Genomic DNA, 11061 nt, shown 5'->3' on the forward strand with positions numbered 1-11061 from the left:
GAGAGGAGGGGAAGGAAAGAGATGAGAATAGAAGGGGAGAGAATCCTCCTCCTTCTAAAATGGACCCTTGCATCAGTTATAGCTTTCAGCTAAACAAGCTAGGGTTCCGCTAATATCAATCGCCCACTAGTGCGTGACCTATTTTCATTTATTGTGCAAGTCCTATATGATAAATGGTCTGAAATTTCTCAAGCACGTTGGTAATTGAACATTGTGTATTTTAAAAAGCTATAACTGCATACAGTCTAAACCAGAAAGCTTCGAATCTAAATGTAAGGAAAATTTTGATGAATGAGGGTTTACCGCTGTTATTTGAAAGGGATTCGAACTCGAAATTTTTCATTAGTATTACTATTATTATTGTTTGAAGGGGATCTTAAACGGCGAGAGGGTCATACAAATGCGACTTAAGCCTTGAGGCATTTTATGGTTAGATGTGCACAGTATTGACTTTCCTATCTCAACTTGCAGAGTTAATTAGGTGACACTTAACAATTGTATTTTCTTCCTACATTTGCTTATGGTCCTGGACCTGGTGGATACACCTTATGTTCAACCCTCTGTCCCCCATTTCATTAGTGGAGCTTAGAGTAATACATTGCTTGTAATAATCTTTGTTTAACTTTTTCATCAAAAAGCCTAAACATTTGTCATTTTATTTCTCCTCCACTGTCGAATTAAGATCAAGCGGTCAGGGACCACAATTTAAAATCATGGTCTTCACTCTGCTTATTACTTTTTAGCTACAATCTTAGTCATACTATTTTTTTTTTAAGGCACAATCTTACAGTCCAAAGTTTTAGGATTAAAGTAAACATTCACTTTGTTCATCATTCTATCTTTACATTTTACAGTCTACCAATATTTCTCCACATTGTAAATGTTTTCATAAGCAAGAACACGTCTTCAGATATAGTATTTTTCTGGCCATTCCCTTCGATTCTGCCTTTTTATCAACAGCTTAAGCCCTGGTTTGGGATTGAGGTGATTTAAAAAAATGGGTATGAAAAAAAGTTGGGAGGGTTTTTGGTGTTTGGTAAACTCTCAAAATCAGCTTTATTTGACAAACTAAAAATGGGAAGCTGCAAAAAGCAGCTTATTTGTGAAAACACGAAGCAGAGTACTATCTGTGAGATTGTGGTGTAACTAGATGTGGTGTAGTCTCTGGTTGGTGGAGGTTCTTGGGTTACATTTCTTTTTCATGTTACGACATGATAAACTTTAAATATACATATGTTGAATTTAATTGGAATGCAAGTGTTTAGATCTGTCATGGTAGAAGGTCTAGATTCCTTAAGGATATAAGTGATATCATAACATTTTAGACTTAAGTTTCAGCATGGGCCAATTCGAAACTTGAAAAATGTTACCTGGACAATGGTTCTCATAGGCAGTCGATCATTTTGTGCAGCGTGCATGCACGCATCAAGTGATAGTTTATCGCAGTTCATTATTCTGCATAGCCTTCTCCGGTCATACTCAGACAGCATAGGATGAGTCTGAAAGAAAAAGGGTTAAGATTTTAGGTTATAAATAAGGTAAAACTAGAGAAACAGGTGAGAAGGTAACCTTTAGATAGGTATCAAAAACTTGGTTATGGAGAGTTTCGGGTCTCCTGCAATCTCTGATAGGTAGTTGTTAACAGCTTACTAACAGCAATTTTACCAGTCTTCTGTTGCTGTTCTTGCTGTTGGATTTTTGTAGGAGCGTTAAAGGAGGAACCAGTGGTTTTTGTAGGAGCGTTGTTGCTAGTGCTTCATGTTTTCTATATGGATCCCTAATTCCCTACTACCATTCTTTAAAAATATTCAGGCAAATAAAAATGGCAGATTGTAACTACTAGTTGTGCTGTCATGTTACGCATGTGTTACATACTTGCTGGTGTTTTCAATGTGGATTCTTACTACCATTCCTTCAATTGTTTGTGCTGCTATGTGGGTGATATACATTGGATTATCTGAAACCTGCTTTGCTAGAAGTTTCTTCTAGTGGAAACTAAGGATTTAAGAACGCTGAACAAAAAGGGGTTCATGATGGTTTTAGGTTGGTGTTTGATGAGTGATTGAGTCTTGCCCGGCATGCACAAACCTGCTTTGTAGACATGTTTTAGGTTGGCGTATCAGTTACTTCAGACATTTATCCTTTTCTTTGTTGGGAAAATATGAATTTACGGTCTTTGCTGAATCTTGGTGTGGCATAAGACTTGTAGCATTGAGTATTTATGTGTGTTTAGGCGTTTCCAGTCCCTTCTTATATTTACTTTAGCTCACACTACACTTTTGTAGATCTTTCTAATGTTAAAGATTTTTCTTGTTGCATGCAAGCATGTTTACGACAAAGGGCATATCATGCATTACTTACGGGAAAACAACACACGATGCCCAGTTGCAGTTATATTTATTTTTTGTTCCCCTACATCAGTTGGACTTACACTTTGGTGAGATTGCTAAACCCTTTTGGTTTTTCCTCCTATCAGCTTGCCCTGCGAAATTGAAGTCAGATAAAGTGAAGGATGATCCATTGTTAGCCGCTGATATTGATGAATTGCGTAAAACGTAGAATCGGAATGATGTGATGGACGTCACTGAGTTTGAAGAGTGATTGGATGATTTCGGGATGTGAAAAGTTTCTAAAATGACATTTCAGCTTAGCTATTTCAACATGCTTTTAGGTCGTTGTGAAGTAATCGTGTATTCTATAGAATGGTTTTGTATAGAGTGACCTGGTTTTATGATATTGCATATGTAGTACTAGTAGTTGAAAGCACCTCCAGTTCCTTCTCTCTGTTGAATTCTTTTAGACTGCATTTGGACAAGTGCATTAACATGAGGCATCCGGTTGGATTGCCTAATTCAAATTGTATGCTTGGTTAAATCTCATTATTCTATATTTGAAGTGGTTTAGAGAGTAATTGTGAAAGAACCCGTTAACCTAGTTGTACAATGAACAAAGTTAGAACTCACAAATTCTTTGGGCCGTGCCATTGGGAAATAGAATAGCGGCAAGTTTGATGAATGCATCTAATTAGACTACTTTCAAGTACATTAACAATATTGTTCTAATGAATTTAAGATAAAGTTTATAAATATTTTTCTTTTAAAAATAAAGTATATTTAGTAATTCACCTTTATTTGTTAAGCAAATTTAATTAATGGCACATCTAGTATTATACCCTTTCTGGTCATTTCACACAATCATATCTATTTTAAATAAAAGTTTACCAAAGACTGCAATACTTTTTTTTTTTTTTTTCCAAAAGCACTTTTACAAAAAAGTTTATCAAACACTCTACTGCTTATTCTCACAGCACAGCAGAAGCAGTTTTTTTTTAAAGCACAGCATTACCAAACCAGCCCTAAATCATATACATATTTTCTTTGCGGAAAAAACTGATGGGATTTTCAAAACCAAAAAGCCAAAGTAAGGCCAAGATCAACTGGGTTCAGCAAAAATTTAATCAAATCTCTTTATTGACACGGAAAGTCGAAAAATGACAAGCAAATCCTCAACATCACGGTATTAAGGGGCTTGAAGACTAGAAAAACGCCAAGAAGGTAGAATAGGACATACTCTGCATCATTAAACACTCCCACTTGCCATCAAGAATTCGCCCTCGCAGACCAAGTCACCTCCGACATATGCCTTACCCTCCATCTTTGCTATTCCAAACCGTTTTTGGAACTTCACTAGAGTCGTTCTCATCACCAATGTGTCTCCTGCAATTAGAGGCCTTCTAAACCTCACTTTATCAATTCCTGCAAAGAAGAAATTGTCAAGAGATCCTCCAACTTCGGGTTGCAGCATAACAATACCTCCCTCCTGAGCCATTGCCCGCGCCCAGAATAAACTTCAGTTAAAACTTAGCAAATTTCATGCACCATAATCAATGAGTTTGTGGCAAAAGGGAATACAGATGAAATATATTACTAGAGCTAGTATTCTAAGGTGATTAGAGCAGAAATCTATTGTCACGATGCATTAGTGTAAGCTTGCAACCAATTACCAATTCAATGAAGATAGTTTTATCAACTCTGAACCTTGTATAAACATATTTCAGCTCTAGAATATAGCTAAAACAAAACAAACTTTCAACGAGACCAACCGAATCATGGGGACCCGAGCTAAAGAGAAGATTCTTTTGATTTTATAAGCCAAATGGTTACTTGCAAATGTGCCAAGGAATCAGAGTGACACTATTATTAATTTCAGTTTTCATGGTTCAGCAGTGCGGTTACTGACTTTGTGTTATACAAGAAAGAGTTAGTAAACTTCTATTGTGTTACGTTCATTGTGTTATCTCTTCTACTGCATTACTGGAAATCCACATACCATCCGATGGGACTAATCCTAGCACCTAAACATAAAACTTCTACCTGTTGCAGCAGGTAAGCTTATATATGCTCTTTATTAATCGCCTATATATCAATTTCACTTTCGCTATGGATTATCATGATTATACAGGAAGTTGGAGTAAAAGCTTAAAATGCATCTTCACTATGCCCAAAATACTGGAAGTTTAGTAGATTTTTTTTCACTATAACAGAAAGGAACAAGTAGCAAACTAAGTTGAAAACTGAACTGAAGGTTGATTTTGATTTGATCAGCATGCACCGTGAGAAGATCAAAACTGCTTGAAATAAAAAAAACATTTTATCATCACAAATGTACTGGAACAGAGATTAAACAGAAAATGCCTTTGAAAAAGAACCAATACCATAGGAAAGAGAGCATAGACAATGGAGATACTTTTTTCCTTCATCTTCTTCTCGTCATAGAAGATGGAGTTAGAGTATCCCAAACCAAACACCAATACACAGACCCAACCACGGAGCCAACCCACACTTTCAGGAAAAAAAAAAAAAAAACCAGCCAAATCCCATGGCACCCAAAATCGAATGCATCAAAGAGTGTATTAATATAACGAATTAAATCGTGTAGAAGTTGGACCCATTGGCTTCCTTAAGGGGTAAAACTGAAAAGCCACTTCCTAGTGTATTAAGCGATCAATCCGAGAGCTGTTCCTAGGAAAATTGTTACATCGAAGACTGTATTGTACTCAAATAAAACCCTGGGTTTGAGAAGCTGACCTCTAATTTGGCCTTATCTATCACATAAATGAGTCTTCGAACTTGCAACTAGCCAAATATATCACTCTAATGGACTAAATATCTCTTGATACAAAATCCAGGAGACTAACTTAGTAACTGAGAAAAAGGCACAAAAGTACAAAAAGCTCCATCTTGAACCGAGGTTCTAAAAGACGCTAGGTGCTAGTCAAGCAGCGGGATGGGGCCTAGCACCTAGGCGGCTAGGTAGGCGCCTAGAAGGACGAGACGGATTTAAGAAAATCTATTACATTTCGTTCTAATAAGAGTTTGCTTATACTTAAAATATATATAATTTCGTCATAAACTACAAAATAAAAGACATATATATTATGAAGTATTGGAACATAATAAAAAAAACACGAGGAACAAGCATATAATGTATGTTCATTTAGGTAGTATTCAACAAATCTCTTACAATTTTATGTCTAAGTGAGTTGAAACCTAGGTGGTCTAGGTGCCTTTTCTTAATTTTCAAACGCCTAGGCATTAATCGGGGCGATGGCCAGCTGTCTAGCCCCTAGGCGGCGCTAGGCGGGGATTTTTAGAATAGTGTCTTGAACAAAGATCTTGAAAAGCTTCATGCAATTTGATAAGAATATGCTGCTACAAAAATTTCACTTCTAAAACAAATCAAATTTTACTCTGAAGTGTCTATAGCAATCATAAAATGTCTTCTATGCATATATACAACTGTTTCTAATAAATTCCACACTTCAAAACAAAAGATCTGGGATTCTTTTAGATGCAGAAATATGAGCTTGAGAGTTAAGACCAACCCAATATTTTAACAACCACGAGAAGAATAGATCAACATGGAATGGCTCAACAACATACACACGTCTAGCTCAACAACACAAATCTTCTTCTACAAAGAACTCAGCTGCCACCAAACAGAGTTTGGTTACATATATCCGTCCACATATGAAACCATACACAGACAGCCAATTTATGGACTTCAGAAAACATAAGGCAAGTGAATCTGCGGATGCATTTTATAAATCACGTCTTGGTACATTTTCGTCCATTTGCATTCTAGCTAAACAGCCCTTTCTCAACATAGTACCCATATCCCCTAACCCAACCCACCAGGAAGTTCATATGTTTTGTTAAACCTTGTTTATTAATAATGTAAGAAACAATACACTATGCTTTACAACGTTGTTTGTCATATGGGCACTCTTGCATGATCATTTTTTTTTTTTTCTTTTTCTCTGAGAAAATAAAACTTCAACAAAACTGGTAAACTGAAACACTACTTTATTGACTCACTAGCTCAACAGAAGTGCCATAAAATTAACCCAGATAACTGCCAACATTTCATGCTATAACCATACAGTACAGACCCCCGTCTACTTAGAAATCTTTCCTCATCAATATAAAGCTACTGGAAAGTGAACCAACTAAATAATCAATATAAAGCTACTGGAAAGTGAACCAACTAAATAATCAATATAAAGCTACTGCAAGAGTGTTAACATCCCTTTCAATTTTAGATAAACCCAGTCTCAACATGCATCCCATGGATGATCGAGAAACATGTGTCCCTGCGCCCTTCTGCCTTGGTAACTCATTCAACGTAAATCGTTCTTATGCACCCACATTTCTCAAAAGCACATGCATTAACCATTTAGAAAATTTCATCTCATACCTATGTTGATGCAAGAGCAAATCCCTTATAAGCATAAAATATTTTCTCATAGAATAAACGCTGAAGTTTGCATTGTTGGACCATTTTAGAAGTTAGACACTAAAACGACACAACAATGAAAAACCCAATTCAAGAAATTATTATAGATATCCAGACAAGCCAACCAACAGCCAAGAGTCATGTCAAATGCATTGCCCATTCGCCGTTTACAAATTTGGGACAAAGAACAAGTGGCAATAGTTATAACTCAGCTCGACATTAATTTTCTCAAAGGAACGGATTCTACTATGCATTTTTCTAACTCTTGCCGGTTTTATCCGCGAGTATAGTATAATTAAGCGGAATATGTATTGTAGAGAAAGAACATAGGAGAGCATGAGAATAAGTGGTACCTCAATCATGAGAACTCCAGGCAAAATAGGCCTTTCTGGGAAGTGGCCAGGGAAAAAGTTATAATTTATAGTCACATTCTTAATAGCAACAGCTGAAACCCCAGGATTGTACTCAATCACTCTATCCACTAGAAGAAAAGGAAACATGTAACACAACCCACAACAACTTTAAAAACATCAAACACTCGAAGGAAACAAAAAACAACACTTACCTGTGGGGCAAGATTTCACGTATCTGATTAATATCCATTACCGTAGGAAATGCTGGGTATTCTGTGAAGACCCATATCAATTTCTTCAGAAACAAATCCATATTCAAATGCAGAAAATTAGGAAATTGACAAAAAAAAAAAAAAAAAAAAAGAGAAAGACATTACGCTTTTCAATGGGTGTGACTTGGGCAGCGCTGCCTTGTACATTTAGAGAACAACATGCGAAGAAATTGGGGTGGCGATTGGATTTGAGACAAAGAGAAGGAGAAATTGGAAGAGAAAGAGAGGTGGGAGAGTGAAGGATTCTTAGGTTTCTGGGTTGGGTGAGTGACTGAGCAAGAGCGAGAGAAAAGAGGGAGCTTGAGATAGCTGCTGACATTGTTGGAAATAACAACGCCCATCACCTGAACAGCGAAGACAGTGAGACGTGAAATGAAAAGTTTTGAGGGGGAGAAGAGGGCACTTGAGACTTGCTTGGTTAATGAGTTGTTCAACTGCTTCGTGTGCTAGATTGGGACTTTGATTGGTAGATTGGCTTGGTTGTTATTGACTTCTTGACTACATCCAAGGAAGGACTACTAGGGCCTAGAAGTTGAGAAAATATGTTGAAAATCATAGAATTGTTATGAAATTAAGGATATGTGTGAGACACCATATTTACGAGATTCAGCAAGTGTGCCTACGTTCTCGAGGTAGTAGCATTAGTCTCTCTCGTTATGAAAATGAAATTACAAAGTAATGGAAAAAAGACATTGCATGCTTACTTCTCTATTATGTCTATATATTTGTGAGCCGGTAGGCCTTTATATAGGAAAACTATATCTTCTCTGTTAAGGCCAAGAGATGTGAAAGTAGGCAACATACCTTCAACATTTGTTGGCTAACAAGAAATGGTAGACGACGCTTATTTCTTCATGTGGGTTATCAACTTTTATAACACTCTCCATTGGACGACCACAAGTCTTTGATTGACTGTTTTTAAAATTTCTCCAATAACTCATGAGATGAATGGATGGTCTAAAGGAAACAAAAATACTTTGCTCATGTGGCATACTCTTAGATTAACTAACTTCTTATCATGACAATGTGTGTTGGTGCAATTCTTGAGCTTCTAAAGTGAAAACTTTGGCAGATAGTTGGTGAGGTTGTGCACCATATTAACTTTGAACGTGTTTCTCCAGTTTTCATTACTTAATTCTTTCTGTGGCAATCTTTATGCAGGCGAGAGAGATATTCAGATTTTGTTTGCATAATAAGATTATGGCTATTAGTGAGTTCATTGGAATAGACCAAGTATATGTCTATAATTTCTCGAAGATATTAATTGATAAACTTTACTTCATTCTAACACCCATATGTTGGTATTGTTCTTCACAAGAAATGTAACATCTGATCCAGTGTATTTTGCTAAATACAATAAATCACATACTTCACTAAGATATGGTACTTCTGGACCAAATATCAATTCATCATTTCTCTCACGAGGATGAATGATCTTTCTTAGTACATAAAATTTAATTAACCATTTGAATGTTCAACTCATGATCTTCAAACCACATGGTTTTTAATACCATAAACCTTTCGGTGGATAAGAATTCGTTATGGCATATTGTTTGATCTGCAACCAATGTTTGAAATATCCTAGATATGCTCGATATCTCCACGGAAATATCCAAAAATTCAGGGAATGATATGGAAAGGGGGTGAAGTGTACATTTCACCCCATACCCCCATATTTCCGGAAATCAATCAATTTCCCCTATATTTTATGTATCCTTGCAAAAAAAATTGCAACAAAATTTGCAGACTTGTGGTCAAGTTTTCTTCTTCGTTTCTTTTTTCTATTTAATTCAGTTTTCAATCTATCATATATTTGAAGATTGGTGCAATTTGAAAGTACTACGCATGAAGGCCTAATCAAAATGAAAGATGAAGACTGACTATTAGTTTTAACTCTATGAACTTATGCATTCTATATGGTATAAGTTTAATTTAATAAAACTTGTGTTGCTTTTATGATGAAAGTTTCAATTAAATAATGTGCAATTTATTCGTTCTAGTGAAATATTTTATTTTATTATTTGTCATTAGATAGAAGTTTTCCTTCTCAATGTCACACATACTTATTGTTTACCTGTCTAATCATTAATTCTTGATTCATATGCATGTTGTGCCTTCATATGATATTCCCTAAACAATAATTTCAAATTTCCATGATTGTTAGCAGATTTCCATCCTTTCCATTGAATGTAACCGATATCGATATTGATATCTGATAATATCCATGAATATTTCAGCAAATTTGCATATCAATATTTCCACCAATATCGATATTTTAAACATTGGTGATGTGCAATTTATTTGTTCTAGTGAAATGTTTTATTTTATTTTTTGTCATTAGAAATAAGTTTTCGTTCTCACATGTCACATACTTATTTTTTACACAATATCTAATCATTAATTCTTGATTTATACGTGTGTTGTGCCTTCATATGATATTCCTTAAACAATAATTTCAAAGTTCCAAGTTTTTTAGCAAATGTCCATAATTTCTATTAAAGGTAACCGATATTGATATCGAATATATCCATCGTTATTTTTGCAAATTTGCATATCGATATTTCCACCGATATCGATATTTTAAACACTGTCTGCAGCTCGAGACAATATTTCTTTCAACACTTTATAATTTTTCTACACTCCTTAGGAGTCTCAATCTAATATCAACTCTTGCAAGAGATTTATCATGTTGCAATAATATTATAATGAAAACACTCACTAAGGCAATTCATACCATCCACTAGTATAGAGTACATAATTTGTGCTTTACCCTTCCAAGGCTTTCTTCAAGCAATCTACATCATTTGGGAATTTTCTACACTTCATGATGCATTCTCCCTTGGAAGATATATAAAGCAATTTGTTTCTATGTATACTTGAGGGAATTACTTATGGAGATATGTTGTGGGTATCTAACAACCTTTCATATATAATTCTCCATTCATATGAACTTGTTTACAAGAGTATCATAATTTTAGGTTTCAATTAGTAACCTTGTATCATATCATGTAAGTGTATTTCATTGTATTATAAATGGCCATATGTATCCTTCTGGGTTTAACATCATTTGGCGGTTTGTACTATAGGTCCGTTTTTCCATGTTCTTACTAAATTGTAATGGAATTGCCTTTCTCTATTTTGGCCAATAATTTTTTTTTCCATCGACAAAGAAAGAACGTGGCTCAATATCAACACAACTCATTGATGAATTTAGTATCTTCTATAAGACCCAAATTAATATTGGTTATCATCAATTCGTGATCCACAACTCTCATGTACATGCATATGCATATTTTATAAGCATTTCATTACTTTGGATATCATTGCCTCTTCAGGGGCTTTACATTATCTCTTCTAGGACATTTATCTCTTATTCGATAAACTGTTTGGAGATTTTGGATCATAACCTCCTCTAAAACGTTATAGAGCTTGAATTTTTAATCTCCACTTCTAAAGAGTTGGATCATCGGAACCTATACATCTATCATGCTTTAAGCATGAGACACAGTACACAGTAATATAGCCATGTCCATAGACTATCCTTTTGGGACTTAAATCCATGCGGCGACTGTCATGCTTCGGGCATGAACAGTTTGGTAGTGTCAATTCAATAGATTGTCTTGTTGAGACATCAACCCATG

The 11061-nt window shown here is 35.4% G+C and overlaps 1 protein-coding gene across 4 annotated transcripts; it reads right to left on the bottom strand.

Annotated features, from left to right (window-relative positions):
• Positions 1-3441: 3441 nt before the first annotated feature.
• Positions 3442-7911, bottom strand: LOC125476163 (3-hydroxyacyl-[acyl-carrier-protein] dehydratase FabZ-like). 4 transcript variants are annotated; one of them, XR_007257514.1, is made up of 4 exons: positions 7526-7893; positions 7361-7421; positions 7149-7183; positions 3442-3755 (listed from the first exon to the last, which is right to left on the bottom strand). XR_007257514.1 is itself a non-coding variant. In XM_048581931.1 (4 exons), the coding sequence occupies exons 1-4, from the start codon at positions 7737-7739 to the stop codon at positions 3741-3743; spliced, it is 411 nt and encodes a 136-aa protein (XP_048437888.1). In that variant the 5' UTR covers positions 7740-7892; the 3' UTR covers positions 3442-3740. The 4 variants fall into 4 exon arrangements, 1 of the variants encoding a protein (XP_048437888.1); XM_048581931.1 differs by having other exon boundaries at positions 7149-7269; positions 7526-7892; XR_007257513.1 differs by having other exon boundaries at positions 4580-7421; positions 7526-7911.
• Positions 7912-11061: the final 3150 nt, after the last annotated feature.

The sequence above is a fragment of a genome, unplaced genomic scaffold (assembly GCF_019419815.1).
Source record: "Pyrus x bretschneideri cultivar Hongxiangsu unplaced genomic scaffold, Pyrus_bretschneideri_v1 Contig18, whole genome shotgun sequence".
Classification (NCBI taxonomy): Eukaryota; Viridiplantae; Streptophyta; class Magnoliopsida; order Rosales; family Rosaceae; genus Pyrus; species Pyrus x bretschneideri.

What these genes read in the sequence shown, in the direction of transcription:
- LOC125476163 (XM_048581931.1), bottom strand. Translation starts at nt 7,739, where the DNA reads ATGTCAGCAGCTATCTCAAGCTCCCTCTTTTCTCTCGCTCTTGCTCAG. An exon ending in AGTCACACCCATTGAAAAGC is followed by an intron (nt 7,422 to 7,525) that starts GTAATGTCTTTC and finishes GGGTCTTCACAG; the next exon opens with AATACCCAGCATTTCCTACG. An exon ending in CGTGAAATCTTGCCCCACAG is followed by an intron (nt 7,270 to 7,360) that starts GTAAGTGTTGTT and finishes TCTAGTGGATAG; the next exon opens with AGTGATTGAGTACAATCCTG.